We start from the raw sequence: 24,429 nt of genomic DNA, 5'->3' as shown, positions 1-24,429 counted from the left end.
ACTATAAGTCTACTATAAAATCATATAAACATTAACTGAACCCAATAGGCTGGTTTTGCTTCCAGTAAGGATTCATTATATCTTAGTTTGGATCAAATTTTCTTTTCTTGGTTTTATTATTACAGAGAAAAAAAATATAAGCACACATTTTTTCAGTTCAGATGTTTTCAGATTATTCACCAGAAATAAAAAGACTTTTTTTTTTTTAAACACTTTACTATTTTGTTTAACCTTTTTCCAAAGTTGAAGCTTAAAGTTAATTGTTCCTGTCTCTGGTGTTTCAGTCTGGCAGTTTAGTAATTCCTATGAAGAATCCAAATGATTATGTTTAATTGTAACAATTGCTACATTAATTTGATAAATTCCTCAGCTGCATCTCTGGAATATCAGCAACTATTGTAAGAATTCTAACAGCTGCCTTTAATGAAACCCAGGGATTCTGATCAGCAGGGATACAAATAACAAATGTATCGACTTAATATATACGTTTAGAACAGTTTACAGAGCCAGACACCCCTTCCCAGAACTGATTCAGAAAGAAATTGGAAAAAGTCTTTATTTCTGGTGAACTGAAAGCAGCTGAACTGAAAAAAAAAAAGTGTTGGAAGAGGAACAACCCCGTTAAAGCATTAATCAAATTTACCATATAAGTGCTCCTAACAATGTGAATTGTGAAGATCTTTTAATGGGGAATGCTGGAATGTTCTTGAAAGATATTTTGCAGCTGCTTGCAACAGTCTCAAGTGAGCTTTGTAAGGCATTTCAAGGCCAAATTGCACTCCTCAGTGCTGAGAAATTAAGAGAAAAGTACAATGCATACTGGAGACATTTCCGAACCCAAGTTATTTTCATCCAAAGCTAGACCATGCAGATCTAGAATAACCACAGCATTTTAAGACTCGCAAAGCCAGCTGAACCAAAAAAAAAGCCCTATACCGGTTTGTAAAAGTATAGTCTAAATATGACTCCTTGACAGATATCTAATAGTTTTTTTTTTTTTTTTTTTTTTACAGTTCTTCTTAAGATGTCTAATTTTAATCAATCTACTTCTTTGTCAACAAATGAGGACATTTAGCATAGTCCAAACAATACTGAAATGTTAAGGGTTGACAATCGCAGGAGGACAGTTAGGGGCAGAATTACTAAGGTTCGAGTGAATTTTCAAAGTACAAAAAGTTTGAATTTCGAAGTAATTTTTTGGATACTTCGACCATTGAATAGGATACTACGACTTAGAATTTACTTTGATTTGAAGTAAAAATCTTTGAATATTCGACCATTCGATAATCGAAGTACTGTCTCTTTAAAAAAAAAAAAAACTTCCACTTCAATACTTCGCCAAATTAAACCTGCCGAATTGCTATGTTAGCCTATAGGTTCCTTTTACAAACTTTTTCTAAGTCTTTACACATCGAATAAAAATCCTTTGATCGTACTCTAAAACCATTTGAATCGTTCGAGTCGACCGATTTTTATTTGATCGTAGGATTGCCAAATTCGGTGAAAAAAACTTTGAATTCGATATTTGAAGTTTTTCAATTCGATGGTCAAATTTCAAAGTTTTTTGTACTTCGAAATTTGACCTTTGATACATCTGCCCCTTATTGTGAAAAGATGGCTACAATAGGCATAAAACTAACAGTGTGAAAAAGAAAGGGAGACTTTAAAGGGAAAATATACCCCTTTTTTGACATAAGCTCATTTGGTGCATAAATAGTATAAAATTTTAGAAAGAAATGTATATTGTATATTGTAATGTATAGTGTATAAATTCATATAATAGCTTTTATTTTCCATACATACAAATGCATTGGGAACACTGCACATACGATTCTATTTTGTGTTATTCCTTTACAGAAAGTAAAGAAGTGTGAATATTAGTCTGTTCCAAAAAATAGCAGCTGCATTCTTCTTTACAAACTCAGACATTCACTGTATAAACTGGAAAATGTTTCAAGATTTTGCTTTCCTTTGAATCACAGAACTAATATTTAGTTGTATAATCCGTGTTTCTGAGAACTGCTGCACATCTGTGTTTCATGGAGTCCACCAACTTCTGGCACCTGTTACATTCCACAATTCTTCTGCATTTCTTCGTTTTGCCTCAGAAACAGCATTTTTGATGTCATCCCACAAGTTTTCAATTGGATTAAAGTCTGGGGATTGGGATGGCCACTCTATTACGTCAATCTTATTGGGTCTGGAACCATGATATTGCTCGTTTACTGATGTGTTTTGGGGTCTTGTTGAAACACAGAGTTCAAGGGCATTTCCTCTAAGGCAACATGACCTCTTCAATTATTTTGATTTATTGATCCATGATCCCTGGTATGAGATAAATAGGCCCAACACCATAGTATGAGAAACATCCTCATACCATGATGCTTGTGTCATCATATTTCACTGTCTTCACACTGCACTGTGGCTTGAATTCAATGTTTGGGGGTCATCTAACAAACTTGTCTGTGGCCCCTAGACCCAAAAAGAACAATCTTGCTTTCATCAGTCCACAAAATGTTGCGCCAATTCTTTTTAGGCCAGTCAATGTGTTCTTTGACAAATAACCTCTACAGCACGTCATTTTTTCAACAATGGGACTTTGCAGGGGCTGCTGGTCAATAGCTTGGCTTCACATAGACGTCTTCTAATTGTAACACTACTCACAGGTACCTTCTTTGATCTTCCTGAAGCTGATCATTGGCTGAGTCTTTGCCATTTTGGCTATTCTATCCACTTAAATGGAAGTTTTCCTTTTTGCACCATGTCTTTAAGGTTTTGGTTGCCATTTTAAAGCATTTTAGATCATTTTATTTGAGCAGCCTATCATTTTCTGCAATTCATTATATATTTTCCCCACTCAAATCAAAGTATGCTGTTCTTCGGAACAATGTCCGGAAAGACAGATTTTACTCAGATTTTCAGAGAGAAATTAACTATAACCAGCATACACAATATTTGCTGCCTTCCTTAAATAAGGGCTGTAATTGACACCTGTTTTTCACAGAATGAATGACCTCACTAACTAAACCCACGCTGCTATTATTTGGAACAAGCTATTATTTTTTTGAACAAGCCTCAATTAATGATTCAATTACACATAATCAGCAGCATGCATGTCATGACTGTTGGGTCTGTTGGTTTTCTATTACTCCTACTAGTAAATTATTTGTCATGTAGAAATATAATTTCTACAAAAGTTGTGTAATAAAGTGGAATGACACAAGGAATACGTTTAGAACACATGAAGAAAAGGTGGTGCAAAAAGGCATGGAAAGCCAAGAAACCTGCTGAAATATGTTAGTATTTAGAAAGGAATCCTGCCCCCTATAAGTGCAAATGAATATCAGCTGGTTGACTCCAAATTAATGGCCTATAAAAAGGTTTCTCATTACCAAGGTAGCAAATAAGAAGCATCTCATGATGGGTAAAGCAAAGAGCTCTCTCAAGTCCTTCACAACCTTATTGTTGCAAAACTGATGGCATTGGTTACAGATGTATTTCTACGCTTCTGAATGTTCCAGAGAGCACCGTTGGGGCCATAACTCCACTGCTGAAGAAAAAGAATGTTGAAGCTCATTTAACCAGTAACTCATTTAACCAGTAACCCCAACCAATGGCTTGTGAGTAACATCTTGCTCTCTGACCCCTTGGCTACTGCTCCCAAAGCAGGTGCTTATTATTTAATTCCTGGCTTGTAGTCAAGTTTTGGCTGCATAAAAACCAAGTGTACTGCTAAATAGAGCCTCCTTTAGGCTGTCAGTCTATATAGGGGCTACCAAGTAGCCAATCACAGCCTTTCTTTGGAACCCCCAGGATCTTTTTTTCATGCTTATGTTACCCCTAACTTTTTTTGAATGTGACTCAAGGGTAAAAAAAGATTGTGGACCTCTGATTTAGAGGCAAGTGGATGCCTGCAAGATAAGCTAATTTATTTTTTTTGGAAATGCTTTTTTTTCCCCATATAGGCATAAGTGCCACCCCCTAAAGCTGCCACTCTAGGCTCTAATGAGCACAGCCCACTTTTCCTCCTGTAGTGGTCATTATATGTATGCAATTTGATGGATGCACCATTCTACTGTACAACTACAGAACTTTATTAGCACTTTATAAATACTTATTATAACAAGCCTGAATCTGCTTAATCCCATGCATATGACCCCCCATTCTATTTTTACAGCAAGAGATCAAGTGGGGTGCCTCTCCATGCAATGAATTACTGTAATATACATGGAATGTGCTGTTCCTGTTTCCCAAAATATCTATTCTAAATTAAAATTAGTGATAAAAATCTTAAAGAAGAAGCATAAAAATAGCCCAAAATTATCCTGAACATCTGTTCCATTAGCAGTTTCATGCCTAAATAGCCTATAAAAGAACCAGTTCTCACGGGCTGTGCCAAAATCTACAATCACAGTATGAAGGGCAGAACTACTCACTAAGCCAGAAAAAGAAAAAGGATATTTGAGTAGATATTAAAAAATAAAAATAAAAATGGACATTCTCATTATGCAGCAGTTCTGGTTGTCAAGCCATATAGTCAACTGGGGAAAAATTTTCATTTATTATTTCTCAAATAGTCAAAACAAATCTTGGCACAATGTGCAGCTCATTTGTCTTTGGGAAACAGATATATGTACAAGTGCTGAAGGCCTTGGGAACATTTAACATATAAATTCAGATGACATATGGTTACGATATCAGCTTATTTTTCTGTATACCTCAGATAATAAACTATGTGAATTGGAGAGGAGGGTGTTTCATCCGACATTTCTATCTCTTACCTTATTTCTGTCGCATGCGACTTGTCGCATCGCGCAGAAAATGTCCATGTAGTCTTACCCTTACTTTAGTTCCTTAAACAAATGCTATAAATATCTCTTAATAAAATGGGAGGTGTGATTAGTTTAGTAGCACAGCAGTGCAGGCCATGCTGACAAGGACACAAGAGAGGAGTCCGGCTGAGCAAGGTCCCATTTTACTCCACTTCAGCAGCCAGCCTGGAAAATTCATTGCACTAGATAGAGCAAATGAAATATATATGTTTACTTTGATTTGCTCTTTCCTCTATAAAGAGAACAAGGTATTTGATTCATACTAAAGATTATTTTTTTACTATAAAATATATTACAATATCGCCGTTTCCCCCTTTTTTGGGGGAGGTTGCAGGGGCCCAAAGTCTGGACCCCATACCTCTTAAAGGGGTTGGTCACCTTTGAGATAACTTTTAGCATGAAGTAGAGAGTGATATTCTGGGACAATTTGCAATTGGTTTTCATTTTTTATTATTTAAGGTTTCTGAGTAATTTAGCTTTTTATTCAGCAGCACTTCAATTTGCATTTTAAGCATTCTGGTAGCTAGGGACCAAATTGCCCTAGCAACCATGCACTGATGTGAATACGAGACTGGAATATGAATAGAAGAGGCATGAATACAAGGATCAGTAATAAAAAGTAGCAATAACAATAAATTTGCAGCCTTAAGGTGGACATGTAGAACGTGTAGATCTGAATTGAAAAATATACAGGTAGAAACAATAGAATTCTACCTGTATCTGACGATTCAACACTAACAATCGCCAATGTCTGGGTTCCTTTAAAAGGCACCCGATCAAAATATATAGATAAAAGATATCGGTCGGCTCTTTTCCCACCATACACACACTGAATATCGTACGAAAATAGTTTTGTACGATATTATCTGTGCGTCTATGGTAGGGTTGCCACCTTTTCTAGAAAAAAATACCGGCCTTAGCCCCGCCCAAAGCCCCACCCCCCAATCCCACCTAAAGTCCCACCCCTGGTTCTGCCCAAAGCCACACCCCCTGTCCATTCACATTAGTAGAATTACTGCCCAACAGTTCTAATCTTAACACCCGAAATTTACAAAATTATTGTATGTTGTTTTTGAACCAATGTGGGTGTGGTTGGGCAGCATGCCGTCCCCTAAAATCCTGCTGACCGAGCCCCGGGCCTAGGTGGCCTTTCCACAAATCCGCGCCTGTTTACACAGCATTTGTTTTTTAGATGGAGTCAGCGATGCCCATTTAAAAGCTGCAAAGAGTCAGAAGAAAAAGGCGAATGACTATAAAAAATAGATAATGAAGACCAATTGGAAAGTTGCTGAGAATTGGCCATTCTATAACATATTTAAAGTTACCTTGAAGGTGAAGCAGCCCTTCAAAGTGGCCACAGCAATGACTGACAATCACATCACACCCTCTTTTTAAATTCAGTTCTGGTCACTTGCACATTGACAGTTCTTTAGTCAGACGAGTTCCTATTCCACAAGGAGGATCAGTAGAGCAGACTCTGGGTTTTTATAGCGGGAGCACCTGGAGGGGGCGGAGCCGGGGACGAGCAGCCTGACACATGGAATGACACATTCGCATCACCGGGGAAGGGGGAGCAAATGGCTTCCAGTGTGTCACTGACATAGCGGTGCGCGACATCCCCATCACCGGATCGTTTGTACAGCGTCAGACGTGGATTTCTCCCCCCTCCCCGCTATGGAGCACATCAGGCTACCAAAGGTTAGTGGCACCGGGGCTAGTGCGCTGCAGCTTCCCATGTAGTGGAGGAGGGGCTTCAGCAAGTACATACCGATTCGGCTCCATCACGGGCCGCTGCCATATGGGCTGCTCTCTCGATACATATGGATTGTTTGGGGGTTTTAATGATGAGGATACGCGGAGGCTTGAGCTGTACAAAATGTGTAGTTGTACGGACAGATACAGGCCCTCCCCGAGACACAGGGTGAGAGATGGATCAGTCCTGTATCCCAGCATCCTTAGGGCCGCCAGGCTGTGCGTTCAATATGGGCCTGTGCCCTGAACTCTCAGCATCAGGGGTTCCCAAAGGAATGTAGAACAAAACGGCAGATTGTGTAACAGTTGTGAGATGCTCCCATTAAACACATCAGGGATGTCCTGCCTGCAGCCGTACAGCTCTAGTTCAACTGCAGCTCTCTCTGTCAGTGGGATCATGAATAAAGCTTGTGGGCTGCAGATTGTCCAGCCTTGGATTTTGTGATTCCTTCTGCCTCACAAGAGGGATCCCAAGCTTCTTTGTCATTAGCCATGTTAATAATTAGCCGGCCCCCCTCTTCTGTCAATGTGCCCCCCTGTGTCTATTTATCCCACACTTGTATCAATACAAACAAACATGGCAGGACGTGTGTATATTTGCTGGCCAGTTGCACACATATTACATTGTATTACATTATATTGGGGATCAGTGGCTAAATCCCACTCTGCCATTGTGTTTAGCCATCTGACCCTCCCGACCCCCTGCCCGACTCCTCTCAACCCGATCCTTGCATAAAAATTTTCATTAACACCGATCCCTGGGCCAAAAAAGGTTGGGGACAGCTGCCCTAGGCTAATTGCACATTACAGAGGTAGGGCTGAGTATATGCACATTATTTGGCCATAACTGAACAAACCTGGGATTATTTTTTTGTCTCCTACCCAGACTGGCCCATATACCAAAGGATGCTTAGGTGGGTCAGACCCTCATGGGCTGGGCAGTGGGCACCAGTCTTGGACAGTTCCCATAAGCCTGTTTTTTATTTACTATATAGAACATTTAGCATGCCCAGTGGGCCCTAGGTTAAAGGGGAACTAAAGCTTAACTAAAGAAGTAGATGTACATTATGTTTTGGGCTTCTGTAACAGCCCAAGGCAACCACAGCCCTTTAGCAGTAAAGATCTGTGTCTCCAAAGATGCCCCAGTAGCTCCCCATCTTCTTTTCTGCTGATTCACTGCACATGCTCTGTGCTGCTGTCACTTACTGAGCTTAGGGACCCACTCACAATATACAGTACACATAGAATAGAAATGTCACAATATAAGGCTAATTAGTAATTAATACAGATAATTACTACATGGCAGCACATAAACCAGTGCAATTAGCATCAAAATGTAATAATCAGCCCTGTAGCATCAACTTATATTACAGACCAACCTCATTTTCTGCTGGATAATTTGCGACAACCCCTAAGCTTAGCTTCTCAACAGCTGCTCAGAAGCCCATTGAGCATGTGCAGACCAAAAATGGTAACCCCCTGTGACAAGTTTGCAGTCCTGGATCATTGCTGCTATTGAGAAGGTGGAACTTTAGACTTGTGCAGTATTTAAAATAGGGCCTTTTAAGCCATATATATTTTTAGGGTTTAGTTCTCCTTTAAGGCTATTGTCACACAGTTCGACACACTTTTTTGCCCGAAAAATGCATGCCTAGAATCAGCCCCTGTGCTGGAATCGGTTCCGTGCCTGTTCCTACGATCTGCCTGATGCAATTGATCCAGGTGCAGGCAAGGTAAGGGGCTGAATCTTGTTCTTGTTTTCCAGCAGGCCCAGTTTCAGCCCACATGTGACATAAGTCTTGGGGCAAGGTCACTCTGTGTGACACTGACAATTGGGTGACTGAAAAACGACACAAGCTTCAATTAAAAAAAAAATAAGAGTCTTAGGGCAAAGACCACCATCAAACAGGAAGTGATGGTGCTGCAAACCGAAAGTGACTTCATCAAAAGTGGGCGGGGCAGAAACACGTTTTGTAAAACTTAAAAGGAGTAAAATATAGACAACATTACATAAGATAAGAAATTTAGACACAAGAAGGTAAGAAAGGAAAAGCTACGCTTGACTATTGGATAAACAGTCACAAATAGGAAATAGAAACAAATTGAAAAAGATTAAAATATCAATTTGTACCTGTAATTTTTTTTAATTAATTATGTCATGGAGGGCTGAGTAAGAAATTAGCTTTCAACACACATACACACACAACAGTATTGAAATATATTTCTATGAATAACCTGGAACTTGTAAATATAAATTTGTTGCAAGGATTGGTCCAGTCACCATTCTGGATCCAGAAATAATTTGTTTAAACCCAATTTAAGGCAATTGCAGACTGCTACAGATGTTCTTTATCTTATTCTGTTGCAAGGAAATTGCTACGAGCTTTTTGCAAAACAATGAAGTACATAAGCATTGAGCATATAGCATTACATAAGCATTGAATATATATATAAAAGCTTAATATTGTCTAAATGTGTATAATGCCCTGCTGTGAGTATAGATAAGTTCTAAGTGGAATTTGTCTGCAGGTTAGTGTTCATTGAACAACGTATAATATTAGACCAAAAACAAACACTATCGGCTGGGCCAGGCACAAAGCCTTGAAAGCCCTGTTGACTGAAAGCTAACCAGTTCAGACGTAGTTAGAAGTAGTTAAAAGCTAAAACGTAACTTTTAATCCATATCATTAAGACCCATACACACACCACCAACAAACTAAATAACAAAAAGACTCCATAGTGGAAGTGATGAAGTCCGGGACAAGTGTCCCTAAAACCATTTAAAAACCAGGCTACAGGTGGAACGGTGAACAGCACCACTCATATCCTGTCAAATGACAGTGTGCTTGCTGCAAAAAAATTTTTTTGTCTAAATGTGTGTCAACTTTTCAGGGATCAAACATTTTTTATGCATTTTTTTTCTTCAAAGGTTGAAAATGTCCGTTTACTTGACCGTATATCCTCCAGGAAAGCTGCATTGGGGACCTTATATCTGACAGGGACCCACATCATTTTTGTGGAAAATATATCTGAAACACGTAAAGAAACCTGGGTATGTTAACCATAAACTGCTTTTTCAGCAGGATTCGGCTGAATCCTTCTGCCCGGCTGAACCGAATCCTAATTTGCATATACAAATTAGGGGTGAGGAGGGAAATCGCGTGACTTTTTGTCACAAAAAGGAAGTAAAAATGTTTCCCCTTCCTAATTGGCATAGGCAAATTAGGATTCGGTTCGGTATTTGGTTGAATCTTTCGCAAATAATTCGGGGGTTCAGCCGGATCCAAAATAGAAGATTCTGTGCATCCTTAATATATGTGTATAGATATCATGTTTTTAGTTGTTTTTATTGTAATCCAGAAGGTGACTGGAAAATAAAGAGATATGATCTTTTTGATCCATATACTGATTATCTAACACTAATCAGGGGGTAATAATTAATAATGTATTTATTTAATGTCATTTAAGATTTTCTCTGCTATTTTACCAAGTGCACCCCATTAATACTTGGGGCCCTAAACCAGGACTAATTTGCAAGGCCAGCACTGAGAAATGTGAAAATATCTAATCATAAATTGATTAATATGTTAGAATTCATGTGTTTATTGCATCCGCAGACTGTGACATGATGGGGCCATAACCCCTCCCCCCCACACTTCTGTTCAGTTATTATAATATTGCTTATATTATTCCGGTTATAACAGCATTCCCATGTGTCTACTGTATATCTACCAACTCACACAGCTCAACTAGTAGCATACTTTTACATTTAACTTCAGATTGCTTTTGATTTAAGTTGAGTTTAATTTTTATTTACAGATCCTTTACAGCCAGATCTCTTCTATTGAAAAACAAGCAACTGCAACCAGCGGTTGTCCAATACTTATCCGCTGCAAAAATTTCCAAGTTATTCAGCTCATTATCCCTCAGGAACGAGATTGCCATGATATTTATTTATCCTTGGTACGTCTGTCACGACCAGGTAAGGATTTGAGTTGGAAGATGCAGATAATGTAAATTCAGATTCCCTGTTCCCCATGTACTTTCCAATTTCAAAAAGGTTTTCAAAGGGTAAGTAAAAACCATAGCTCACATTTTATCATATATTTCTGAAATATCAATGTATAATCTTTACTTTTTAGCAAAAAAGAACTGTTTTGGTCATATTTCTGGATAGTAGCTGCCAGAGCAGTTGACCATCCAGATAGCTGGGATGTATGGGATACAGGCAGTGTATATAACATAAGCATTGCCACCCCAAAGGCACTGCAGGTTATTCTACAGCCTGTTCAGTTTTTTTCACAGGCTGCTTGGCCCCTAATGCCATGGATTGTAGGGGGGGTTATGTATTAAAAGGCACTAAGTTTGCCCAGGAGCAACAACCCATAGCAACCAATTAGCAGATAGCATTTTCTGGGAACTTGCTCAAAAGCAAACATCTTATTGGTTGCTATAAGTTACTGCTGCTGGATACATGGGGAGACACATTTATCAAAGGTCGAATTTCGAATTCATGTGAGTTCTTAAAAACTCCCCTAAACTCCCATAAATTCGAAATTCCACTAGTCAAAATTTATTTTAAAAATCTGATTTTTTAAACTCAGATGAATGGAATCTCGAATCGAATTCAATTAGAATTTTAAAAACTCGATTCTAGTTTTTTCTCAGAAAAAAAACTCGAATGTCAAGAAGGCTGCAAACAACTCAGAATTGATCCCTGGACCTCTCCCATTGACTTAAACAGCAGGTTTTAGGTGGCGAATTGTCGAATTCGAGTTCTTAAAAGGCCAGAGTATGATAAAAATTTTTTAAAAAACTCGAATAGAATTTGAATAACTCCCTAGTCGAATTTGACAGTTGACCATAAAAAGACTAGAAAACTCGAATTTCGAATTCAAATTTTCAATCCGACCCTTGATTAATCTGCCCTTTAGAGTCTTTTTTGTAATATATGAGTGCAGTTTTCAGGCTAGTCCTTTCCATCAACCATTTTGAGCACCTAGTGGCACAGTATGTGAACTATAAACATAATGACTATAAATCTTTAAATGATTCATAGCTTTATATGCACTGGTTTAGTCAGGAAGAGAGTAGTGACTGACTATTATGATCATAACTGGTCCAATAAAGCCAATCTTTTCCCAGAAGAGCAGAAACTTAACTGCAGAACAAACTTAAAGGGGGGCTACAATATAATACGTAAGGGGGTACAGTTTAGCTCAAGAAATAACAAAATCCATAAATATCAGGTAACTTAAACAATATTAAAATGTATGTCAGAACAAGCCCTATTGAGCCTGCTTAGTAGCAGCTCTCTGCATGCTATTAATTTGCTAAATGATGATTTATTTATTTTCTGATTAAATTGCTTATTTGAAAGAGCTTATAGTATTTTTTTTTCAGTAAAATATGAGGAGCTTTATTGCTTCTCCTTCAAACCAAATTTGGACAAGGCAGAGCAGGAAGAAGGCTGGAAACTAATTGACTTGAATGAAGAATACAATCGCATGGGTCTTCCAAAAAGTCTCTGGCAGATTAGTGATGTCAATAGAGATTACAGAGTAAGTGGCCTTTTGTGTTGTCTTTCTTAAGGGAATGTTCAACTGAACTATATGCTGTTTTATCCTCAGGTATCCTCTCTCCACTTTCTATTTCAGTTTATCATACAAACCTCTGCCAAGGTACTAGGGTTTGTGGAACCAAACATTCAGATTAAACTGTTAACATTTCTGCAAAAAAAATGAAAATTATTGAATAAATAGTAAGGTGCAAAGTTTGCTCCAGGTGTAATAACCCAAAGCTACCACAAAGCTGTTTGCGTTAAAACAAGTGAATGTTATCTGCTCATTGGTTGCTGTGGGTTTCAAGAACTGTCTAAAATTCACACCTTTCGTTACATTACCCATTAAAACGAAATACCACTTGCAAATGGAATTTGAAAACCATTGTTTACATCATCGGGATGCAAATTTAAGAAAAATAATACATAATACACCGGGCCGCCATCAGTGCTGAACTTTTCAAAGAGCCGGGCCCCCCTTGACAGTGCCGAAGCTGTGCTGCCTCCTTCCGAAGTCCCAAACAGCCCAAATGCGGAAGTGCTGAAAAAGCCGAACAGCCGAAGCGCCGAAAAGACCCAAAGCCACGAAAATAGCCGAAGTCCCAAAGCAGCGAAAAGACTCAAAGTCACGGAAACAGCCGGAATTGAAGTACTGAAGTGCCGAAAAAACCCGAAGTCACGAATGGAGGCAAAGTTGAAGTCCCGAAGCCACAAATTCAATTCCTCTGAACACCAATGTGTGTGTGTTTTTTTTTAATCCCCTGTCCACCAATGTATTATTTTAATAATCTATAGGCCCCTGCCACCAATGTTTTTTTTTAAAAAATATTGTTTGGGGCCCCAATTTTTTTTAATTTGTAAGAGAGGCCCTTGCACCAATACTTTTTTAAAAAAAAAACTTTTATGGTGGGACCTGGCGCTAATGTTTTTTTTTAACTTATAGGGGGGGCCCTGGTCCCCAATAGCTTTTTATAACTTGTGTGTGCCTTGGGGGGGTTACCTTTTTTAGCTCTGATGTCTGCCCCGTGATTTCTAACGGTGGCCCTGATAATACATAATAATATATAATACATAAGCAAAAATGTCTCATTTAAATGTTTTTAATTATTAAAATATGTGCTTACCCTGTTGGTAAAAAATTGTCGACTCGACTGGAGTAGGAGATTACTTATCCTTTCATGAGAGAAAATCATTTATGACAAAACGGCTCCCGATGCTTCTACGCTTGCCTGGTCTCTTTCTCACTCATTTGTATTGGCAACCAATAGGATTAATACAGTGCAAGTGGTAGAAGACAAAGTCATTACTGATTCTCTTTATTATTATTATATAATATATGTATTTATATAGCGCCAACATATTGTGTAGCACTGTACACACTGGAAGCCTTTGCATCTGCACTTAACCTGGAGATAAGGTAAGCAAATACTTTAATTACAAATATTGTGTAAAGGAGGCATTTTTGTTATTATTTGTTACTTTGGTAGGACTTTGCAAAAGGTGGACATCGCCTTTAACTTTTAAGGCGAGGGTCCCCTTAAAAAGAAATCCTCATCCTATTACTTTGGCAGAAGAAGTTTTGTAATCTACAATTGCCGGTCACCATTAATGGGCCAGAATGCACACACAGATTGTAATACTTATATTTGTGTGTGTTACCAGCCAACTAATGAGTGCGACTGTCTTGGACAGCAAAAGATATTTGACAGTAATGGCAGATTTCCAGCATTCGTACCCACTGTAAACTTTTCTTGAATGGATTCCCGGAACACGTTATATTCACCCTCATGTGAAATAGTCAGTTTTGCTACTGTGAAATGGGAGTGCTGAGATCCTCTTAACAGCATAAGACATTTCTGTGGGTGGACTCTGGCTTCATTTTCCTTATTAGAAATTGAAATGATAAATGAATGTATTCCCTCAAAGGCAGTAAGTAAATATGATCTTGACTTACTATATGCTTTCTTCTCTTTAGGTATGTGACTCATACCCTACAGAGCTCTATGTGCCAAAATCTGCCTCTGTGCCAATAATCGTTGGCAGTTCCAAATTCCGGAGCAGGGGAAGATTTCCCACTCTTTCATATTACTGCCAAGATAACAATGTAAGTATCTGTTCATTTCTTTTTTTTACTTGAAAAAAATATTTTTAATTAGCAGCAAAAGGATAATAATGATTGTTGTTGTTCATATTTTGGAACAGGGGTGCTATAGAGTTTGTCCAGTAAAGAAATGTTGGCCTTTCCCAAGGTGGGGAGGCAGATTAATCAAGGGTTGAATTTTGAATTCATGTGAGGTTTTTTTTAACATGAATTTGATTTTACTCAAAATTCGATTGGGGGATAATTTATTAAAAGATTAAAATATGTCAAACTTGGACTAATTTTACCAAGCCGAAAACTCGATTTGAATTCAATTCGAATTCAATTCAAATTTGACCAAACTCAATTTGAGTTTTTTTCCTCGAATGTCAGGAGGGCTGCAAACATCTCCAAATTGGTCACTGGAATGGTCCACATGAATTTGATTTTACTCGAAATACAATTGGGGATGACTTATTAAAAATTAGAATATGTAAAACTCAGATGAATTTTACCGCACAGAAAACTCGAATTGAATTTGATTTGAATTCGACCAAACAAAAAACTTGAATGTCAGGAGGGCTGCAAACATCTCTAAATTGGTCACTGGACCTCTCCCAGGAATTCGGCAGGTTTTAGGTGGCAAATAGTCCAATTCTAATTCTTAAAGGGCCAGAGTATGATAAATCTCGAAAATCTAATTTGAATTTTTCTTTAAAAAACTCGAATCGAGTTTGGATAATTCCCTAGTCGAATTTGACAGTTTCGACCATAAAAATAAATTTAATTCTCAATTTGACCCTTAATAAATCTGCCCCTTAGTGTTTTTATTTTCACCAAAAGGCTACAATTTGACACTTGGTTTCTAAATATTTTTTCAGTAATTGATGCTTTTGTATCATCATTCTCACTTGGTGTCTATTGATGTATGTTTGAATCATTTTTAGTCCCTTCAATAAACTTTGTTTTGATCACTGTTGCAAAGCTGAAACTCACCTAGTAAACAAAAGCCAATCCACATCTCTAAATTTGTATTCATATTCAAAATCTTACACTGATCACCTAGCAAGCCTGAATAACACACAGCTCTGCTATAAGATGTATTTAGAGTAATAGTGCAGGACGAGGTATCTGAAACAACTATCCTTTTGTAGACACTTCACAGGAATTTTAGGTTTGTGACACTGGGCTGTGTAGTTAGATTTAATACTTGAAGCATAGATGAGAAATATTCACCTACTGTTATTGTAAAGCGCAGCTTCTTCCATTCTTGCTCCAAAATGATCTGCCTTGACTGACCACTTTGAATATATTCAATATATTATAGCATGACATTTTACATCTTGCCAGTTACTTTTGTTTTTTTAAAGTACACTTGTGCCTGACAAGATAGACAACAGAGCTGCTGTTTAATGGTTCTGACTGCATTATTATGATACAGGTATTGGACCTGTTATCCAGAATGCTCGGAACCTGAGGATTTCCGGGTAAAAGATCTTTCCTCAATTTAGATCTTCATACCTTAGGTCTACTAAAAATTGTTTAAACATTAATTAAACCCAATAGGCTGGATTTGCTTCCAATTTTCAACAAAAAAGTTAACAGTGATATGTCTGTCATTTCCCAGGAACATCTGAGTACTGGGGGGTTTTCTGAATAAAGGTTTTTTTAGTGAAGCAGTATTAAGCTGTATGAAATTAAATGAAATGTAAAAAACTGGCTGTGCAAAAATTTGTAATTTTTGCTAAGTTGAATGCATGTAACTGCTCAATACTGATTACTGGCAACACCAAATTGGTTGGATTAGCTTGTTAAGCCTTGAAATTTATAGGCAGGTGTGTCCAATCATGAGAAAAGGTATTTAAGGTCACCAATTGCAAGTTGTGCTTCTGTTTGACTCTCCTCTGAAGAGTGACAGCATGGGATCCTCAAAGCAACACTAAGAAGTGAAAACAAACGTAGTTCAGTATCATGGTTTAGGGGAAGGCTACAAAAAGCTATCTCAGAGGTTTAAACTGTCAGTTTCAACTGTAAGGAATGTAATCAGGAAATGGAAGGCCACAGGCACAGTTGCTGTAAAACTCAGGTCTGGCAGGCCAAGAAAAATACAGGAGGGGCATATGCGGAGGACTGTGAGAATGGTTACAGACAACCCAAAGATCACCTCCAAAGGCCTGCAAGAACATCTTGCTGCAGATGGTGTATCTGTACATTGTTCTACAATTCAGCGCAATTTGCACAAAGAACATCTGTATGGCAGGGTGATGAGAAAGAAGCCCTTTCTGTAATAACACCACAAACAAAGTCGCTTGTTGTCTGCAAAAGCTCATTTAGACAAGCCACAGTCATTTTGGAACAAAGTGCTTTGGACTGATGAGACAAAAATGTAGTTATTTGGTCTTAACAAAAAGTGTTTTGCATGGTGGAAGAAGAACCCCCGCATTCCAAGAAAAACACCTGCTACCTACTGTCAAATTTGGTGGAGGTTCCATCATGCTGTGGGGCTGTGTGGCTAGTTCAGGGACTGGGGCTCTTGTTTAAGTTGATGGTGGGATGAATTAAACACAATATCAACAAATTCTTCCGGATAGTGTTCAAGCATCAGTCACAAAGATGAAGTTACACAGGGGTTGGATATTCCAACAAGACAATGACCCTAAACACACTTTGAAATCTACAAAGGCATTTATGCAGAGGGAGAAGTAAAATATTCTGGAATGGCCGTCACAGTCCCCCGACTTGAATACCATGGAAAATCTATGGGATGATTTGAAGCAAGCTGTCCATGTTCGGCAGCCATCAAATTTAACGGAACTGGAGAGATTTTGTATGGGTGAATGATGAAAAATACCGCCATCCAGAATCCAGACACTCATCAAAGGCTATAGGAGGCATCTAGAGGCTGTTACATTTGCAAAAGGAGGCTCAACTAAGTATTGATGTAATATCTCTGTTGGGGGTGCCCAAATTTATGCACCTGTCTAATTTTGTTATGATGCATATTTTCTGTTAATCCAATAAACTTTGTCACTGCTGAAATACTACAGTTTCCATAAGGCATGTTATATATTAAAAGGAAGTTGCTACTTTGAAAGCTCAGCCAATGAAAAAGCTCAAAAGAATTAAGAGGGGTTCCCAAACTACTTCATATGAATGTATCTTAGTTTGGATCAAGTTAAAACTACTGTTATATTATTACAGAGAAAAAGGAAATGATTTTTACAATATTTGATTATAATAAAAGTCTATGGGAGACGGCCTTTCCGTAATTCGTAGCTTTCTGGATAACGGATTTCCAGATAATGCATCCTCTACCTGTATATGTATGCGCATTTATCTTCCCCAAGGCTTGGAGCACCACAGCACCCTAAGAATATACTGTTATGGGGTATAGTATCTTTTCCTGCAGTGTTATTTAAGCATTTACTATTTTTCACGATACAGGTATGGGACCTTTTATCGATAATGCTTGGGACCTGAGGTTTTGGATAAAAAATGTGGATATCAATACTGTCTACTAGAATTTTATTTAAATTTTAAATTAACCCAATAGGATTGCTTTATCCCCAGTAAAGATTAATTATATCTTAGTTAGGATCAATTGCAAGGTACTATCCTATTACAGGGAAAAAGGAAATGTAAAAATTAGAATTATTTGCTTATAATGGAGTCTATGGGAGATGGCCTTCCCTTCAGAACAACCTTTTATTACTGCCGAAGAACTTTTGCCAGTGTAGTTTCCTGGAAATTATGGAGAGCGTGACCGTCCATATACCTATTTATATTTTCTTTTTACTGTTCTAAAGATTTGTTCATATTTGAAAAACAGTGCTTAGAAAAAACAGCTGCAAGGAAACAACTATTGTTGTTTTTTTTCTTTCATATAGGCTTCTATTTGTCGAAGTAGTCAGCCCTTGTCTGGCTTCAGTGCACGGTGCCTTGAGGATGAACAGATGCTGCAGGCTATAAGAAAGGCAAATCCAGGAAGTGATTTCCTTTATGTTGTTGATACACGACCAAAGGTAGGTAGCAATATAGGATGGACTTCATGATTGATAGGACTCTAATTTATTTAATTTTAAGGAGATAAGATCATCAACTTCAGTGAGCTGCAGTTGTTTTATAGTTGCATTAGTGGACTTTTATTTTCTTACAATATGTCCAAAAAGCACCTTGTCTGATTATAGGAGTTTAATTACAAGTGAAATCATGCAATGGCAAGTTTATTTTAGAATAAAATATTGATTTTAAGCCTTGGCACTTGCCAATATTGCTGATGTTTCAAAACAATCATTCACATGCCACAGACACAGGTTAATGACTGGCCAGATAGAAATGACCAGTGATTCTGACCGGATATTTCAACATGGACCTCCAGTAGGAAAAATGTTTGTTTATTGCTGTGCACATCAGCATTATGTTGCAATGCATTGTTCTTCAGAATATGCAGCAAATATAAACAGCGAAATGACAGACAGCAGATTTGCATCCTTTATAGTAGGGCAAACTGCGTTGCATGTCATACTCAGTCCCTGTTTGGTTATTTCTAAGGGTATGGGAACACAGGCTGAAGACTCTGGCTGTTGTCAGCCTATGAGCATGCACAGTGGAGCTGAAGCTGAGATCACCTCTGAGATGCCTCTTCTGCTTATTTGGCTGACCTCAATTTCAGCTCCACTGTGTGTGTGTGACCACACACAGGCTGATTGGATTCAAATCAAAGCAGCAGGGGCACTGAGCAGATCTGCTTCTCCCAGCCTGCAAAAAATATGCAGGCTGACAATAGGCGGAGTCTTCAGCCTGTGTGTCCCTAGCCTTAAAGGGATACTGTCATGGAAAAACATGTTTTTTTCCAAAACACATCAGTTACTAGTGCTGCTCCAGCAGAATTCTGCACTGAAATCCATTTCTCAAAAGAGCAAACAGATGTTTTAATATTCGATTTTGAAATCTTGACATGGGGCATTTTGTCAGTTTCCCAGCTGCCCCAGTCATGTGACTTGTGCCTGCACCTCAGGATGGAACTACTTTCTGGCAGGCTGTTATTTCTCCTACTTGTAATGTAACTGAATCAGTCTCAGTGGGACTTGGCTTTTACTATTAAGTGCTGTTCTTAGATCTTCAAGGGAGCTGTTATCTTCTCGTTACTTTCCCATTGTTCTGTTGTTAGGCTGCTGGGGGGGAAAGGGAGGGGGTGAAATCACTCCAACTTGCAGTACTGCAGTAAAGAGTGATTTAAGTTTATCAGAGCACATGACTGGGGGCAGCTGGGAAATTGACAATATGTCTAGCCCCATGTCAGATTTCAAAATTGAATATAATAAAATCTGTTTGCTCTTTTGAAAAATGGATTTCAGTGCAGAATTCTATAAACTGGTGTGTTTTGAAAAAAACATGTTTTCCCTTGACAGTATCCCTTTAAAGTTTCCTTTAAAGAACAGACTGGTACTGCAGAGGGCGATTATCAGAGGTTCCCATTACAAAAAAGACAGAGATTGTAATATATAAGTATTGTTAAAGAAGACATTTTGTGTAAAAAAAAAAATAGGAATGTACCAGTGCATTTAACTCATTTAGATATAGAAGAATTGTGCTTAAAAAAGTAGTTTCAGGCTGATCTAGTGAATATTTCTGCAAAAAGCTTAATTCCTCCCTTCTCTTCAAAGCGTAGCCTTCTGAAATACGAAGGTATTTACTTGTCTCATGCCATACACACAGCACTGCCTATAAACCAAAAATGAGAGTTTTAATTCTCCCGTAAGGCATCATGCAAATCACTCCTTTATTTCCCTATGGCCAACAAAGCATGCAGAACCGCTGGTTTTATAGCACAGATACAGCCTAATGGTTCAGAGCCATATATCCAAACTTGCAGACAGTTTCAGTCTTGTTAGATCTCATCAGTGCAAGATATTGGAACATGGCTTCTGAGGGGGTAGGACTTGGAGAGTAGCAAAATGAAGGACTTTTTGGCTCCTTTTAGTTCTTCTCACCCTAACCAGGTTCGGTTTTCCCTTATCTTCCACTTCTGGCTCCCTTAATTCCCAGGCTGTGCAGGTGAGCGGCTCTCAGCTCATTGCACTGTAGGACAGGAACCAATCAGCAGCTAGCAGGACCTGATAGGGAACTGAAGCCTGTCTGCAGGGCTGTGTTTGGCTGTCCCCCTCCTACTGGGCTTCTGGCAGGTACCCTTAGGACACGCCCACCCCTTATTTGTCTATAGGGAGCTCCAATAAAGGGGCTATTTTTAAAGATATTTATTTTTAGCACCATGTAAAAGCAACACCATATATTACTTATGATTGCATACAACATTTGTTTTTTTTTCATGTCTCCTTTAAAATTGGCATAAAAGTGATTACACTGACTGATCCCCTACTGATCAGTTCTCCCAGTTAATAGGTACAATCCGAAGATCACTTGTAATTTGGCTATTTATAGGTATGGTCACACTGTACATGGTAGATTTTATTGGATGTAGTAGGGAGGAGCTGGCACTATCCATTCTAGGTTGACTTTTGATAGTGCCCTCCAGAAGATGTATGTAATTGTCTTCTAGATCTGTCTGGAGATTCCACTGACCGGGGAAAGAACAGTATATTATAAGAAAATTAATAGATATTCCAGCAAATTAAATTACTGCTTGTCCAAATCATGTATGCAGAAACTGTTCTGCCTCCTGGCAAAGCTTTTTTCTGGTTAATTATAGACCCCTGGTTATATATGTAAAGGCTGACACCTAGCTGTCATATGCAGTTGTCTATCCTCCACTTGTCATTGTGTAATTCAAGAAATCATAACTGGGAATGTTTATTATTGTTAGAATAGATTAAGGTATTTCTGTTTCTTTAACTGAAAGCAAAATAGCTTTTAACAATAAGAAATAGTTTCAATCCCTTTTAAAATTAAATTGGTATACCTACTGTTATGGTGCAAATTAAATGTATTCCATTATACGTGACAGTTGGGAATGAAATAAAAACAGGTTCATATTTACAATTAGAGAAGCAGCTGCTTTGGGGCCCAGACTCTTAAAGACATATGGAGGTCTGGGTATAAAAAATGTCAAGTGATTTTTCAGCAATTCTCTGTGAAATAAAGTTCAAAATTATCACTTACCGTATATACTCGAGTATAAGCCATCCCGAGTATAAGCCGAGGTACCTAATTTTACCTCCAAAAACTGGGAAAGCTTATTGACTTGAGTATAAGCCTAGGGTGAGAAATGCAGCAGCTTCTGGTAAGTTTCAATCAAACAATTGAGGGTTTCTGCTCCCATTGGAGGTGCCGGCATCTCGTTTTTGGATGTCGGCGACTATTCTTAGGCACTGGCGACCGTTTTTGCACTTGACCCGAATATAAGCCGAGGTAGAGTTTTTCAGCATATTTTGGGGGCTGAAAAACTCTGCTTATACTCGAGTATATACGGTAACTGGGTTTACACTGCCTTTGTTCTGTACTAGCTGGGTATTCCTCACTCAGTTAAATTATTAAAATACTATGCAGCTGATATAAGTGTTTTTGTTTTCTGTATCCAGCTCAATGCAATGGCAAACAGAGCAGCAGGAAAAGGCTACGAGAATGAAGACAACTATTCCGATATTAAGTTTCAGTTTATTGGTATAGAAAACATCCACGTCATGAGGAGCAGTCTGCAAAAAATGTTGGAAGGTAAAGCCTCGTGTGTATGGTTAGTAGGGATGTCGCGGACTGTTCTGCGGCGAACTTGTTCGCGCGAACATCGGCTGTTCGCGTCCGCCGCAAGTTCGCGAACGTCGCGCGACGTTCGCCAATAGGCGTTCGCGTCAAAATCGTTCGACCATTCGACCATTCGGTCGCTAAAATCGAACGATTTTCGTTCGATTCGAACGAAAATCATTCGATCGAACGATTAAAATCCTTCGATCGTTCGAATCGAACGATTTTCGGATGTTCGAAGTTCGCGAACTGTTCGCGAACTGTTCGCATTTTTTGCCGGTGTTCGCGAACGGCGTTCGCGAACACATTATCGGCGGTTCGCTACATCCCTAATGGTTAGTAAAGGCATGCTTGTTATACATTGGGAGTCTCTAGCCTGGGAGATCCTCCTGGAAGCTTTTTTATTTACCCAAACTGAGCACAGTTATAGGTTCTGACAGTGCTCTCTGTTGCTCAGCTTCACTGTAACCTTTGTAAGTACTTCCTAATGTTCCAGAGGCCTCTACAACACAATCAATAGTAGATGCTCCGAATAGGGGTTGGGACATTCCTCTGTACTGATTTATGTATGTATCCTTCAATGTATCAGCAGTATATCTTTAAGGAACACGTTTGATCTAAATATAAGTATTTGATTTATTTTGAAATGCCGCTCATTCCCAGACATATCTTGTAAAAATGTTTTCTATTTTGCTTACAGCTGAAATGCTGGATTTTCTTTTAAACTACTATTTAAATATTCACACTTGCATGGACTTCCTTTTAAACAGAAAATGTGCATCTTGTGACATTGTGTACCTTACTGCATGCTATACTTATATTAACTGGGTACTCCAGTTTCCTTCAAACTCCAAAAACATAGAGGCAGGGTGTTGGCTTCTGATATAAATTACACCATAGTGACCTTAGATTGTAAGCTCCACTGGGTCAGGGACTGATGTGAATGATGTATAATCTCTGTACAGTGCTGAGGGATATATCTGCTCTATATAAATAAGGATAATAATAATAGACACACAAAGGACGGGCTCTGCTGTTTCCTCAAAAATAACCAGAGACTGGGAAGAAATGAACTTTTATTATTGTGCATATTCACCTAATTTAAACAGTTAGGGGCAGATTTAGTAAGGTTCGAATTGAAAACTGGAATTTTTTATGGTCTAAACTGTCAAATTCGACTAGTGAATTATCCAGACTCGATTTGGTTTTTAGAAAAAAAAATCAAATTCGGTTTTCAAGATTTATCAAACTCTACTAGCCCTATAAGAATTCAAATTAGACTATTCTCCACCTAAAACCTGCCAAATTCATGTATAAGTCAATGGGAGAGGTCCAGTGATCAATTTGAAGATGTTCGTAGCCCTCCTGACATTCAAGTGTTTTTCGGAGAAATAAACTCGAATTTGATTCGAGTTTTCGGGTCAGTTAGAATAGAGTAGAATCTCAAACTCTGACTAATTAATTTTTTTAACAAATAACCCCCCAATCGAATTTTGAGGTAAATCTAATTTAATAGAGCTTGAAAAAACTCTTGAATTTGAAATTCCACCTTTGATAAATCTGCCTCTTAATCTAAAGGAATAACCACTCCTTGATTTTTTTGTTGCTTCCCCAAAGGCGTCCTCCAGTGACATCTAATAATGCAATCTCTAAGAAAGTGGAGCATGTAAGAATGTGTAACTATATTTAGATCCCGTCCGTCCGTAACCTTTGGTTTGTAAAATAAATAGATCAGTAGCCTTTAGAAGACAAACAATTTTCTTTTTAAATTTCGCCCCTGAAAACAGACCATATTGAATGATGGAGGCCATTAAAAGTGTTGTTCACCTTTGCGTTAACTTTAAGTATGATGTAAAGAATAATATTCTGAGACAATTTGCATTCGGTTTTCATTTTTTATTATTTGTATTTTTTTAAATTATTTAACTTTTTTACATCAGCTTTACGGTTTGGAGTTTAAGTAGCTATCTGGTTGCTAAGGTCCAAATTACCTTAGCAATCATGGAGTGATTTGAATGAGAGACTGATATATTAATAGGAACGGACCTAAATAGAAACTTAAAGGGATTTTGTCATGAGTTTTATGGTGTAGTTTTTATTTCTAATTTACACTGTTTACAACTTTTTTAGTTGTAATATTGGTGTGTAGGCACCATCCCGGGTCATTTTGCCTGGTCATGTGCTTTCAGAAAGAGCCAGCACTTTAGGATGGAACTGCTTTCTGGCAGGCTGTTGTTTCTCCTACTCAATGTAACTAAATGTGTTACAGTGGGACCTGGATTTTACTATTGAGTGCTGTTCTTAGATCTACCAGGCAGCTGTTATCTCGTGTTAGGGAGCTGCTATCTGGTTACCTTCCCATTGTGCTGCTGGGGGAAAGGGAGGGGTCATATCACTCCAACTTGCAGTAAAGAGTGACTGAAGTTTATCAGAGCACATGACTGGGGGCAGCTGGGAAACTTAACAATATGTCTAGCCCCGTGTCAGATTTCAAAATGAAATATAAA

General features: G+C 38.2%; 2 protein-coding genes across 2 annotated transcripts in view; one reads left to right on the top strand and one right to left on the bottom strand.

Moving 5' to 3' along the window:
* slc7a2.1.S (solute carrier family 7 (cationic amino acid transporter, y+ system), member 2, gene 1 S homeolog) overlaps positions 1-6,281 on the bottom strand; it is an 81,950-nt gene extending 75,669 nt beyond the window's left edge. The window contains exon 1 of the mRNA XM_041579494.1: positions 6,158-6,281. The gene's annotated coding sequence lies outside the window, so the exon portion shown is untranslated. The remainder of the gene's footprint in view (positions 1-6,157) is intronic.
* Positions 6,282-6,359: 78 nt separating this feature from the next.
* LOC108706607 (myotubularin-related protein 7-like) overlaps positions 6,360-24,429 on the top strand; it is a 33,183-nt gene continuing 15,113 nt past the window's right edge. Inside the window, exons 1-7 of the mRNA XM_041579496.1 lie at positions 6,360-6,530; positions 9,514-9,636; positions 10,404-10,566; positions 11,988-12,145; positions 14,120-14,248; positions 18,112-18,246; positions 21,763-21,895. Of these exons, the coding sequence (XP_041435430.1) occupies positions 6,507-6,530; positions 9,514-9,636; positions 10,404-10,566; positions 11,988-12,145; positions 14,120-14,248; positions 18,112-18,246; positions 21,763-21,895 (865 nt within the window). The 5' untranslated portion in view covers positions 6,360-6,506. The remainder of the gene's footprint in view (positions 6,531-9,513; positions 9,637-10,403; positions 10,567-11,987; positions 12,146-14,119; positions 14,249-18,111; positions 18,247-21,762; positions 21,896-24,429) is intronic.

The sequence above is a fragment of the Xenopus laevis genome, chromosome 1S (genome assembly GCF_017654675.1).
Source record: "Xenopus laevis strain J_2021 chromosome 1S, Xenopus_laevis_v10.1, whole genome shotgun sequence".
NCBI lineage: Eukaryota > Metazoa > Chordata > Amphibia > Anura > Pipidae > Xenopus > Xenopus laevis.
This window is presented reverse-complemented; position numbering and strand designations above follow the sequence as displayed.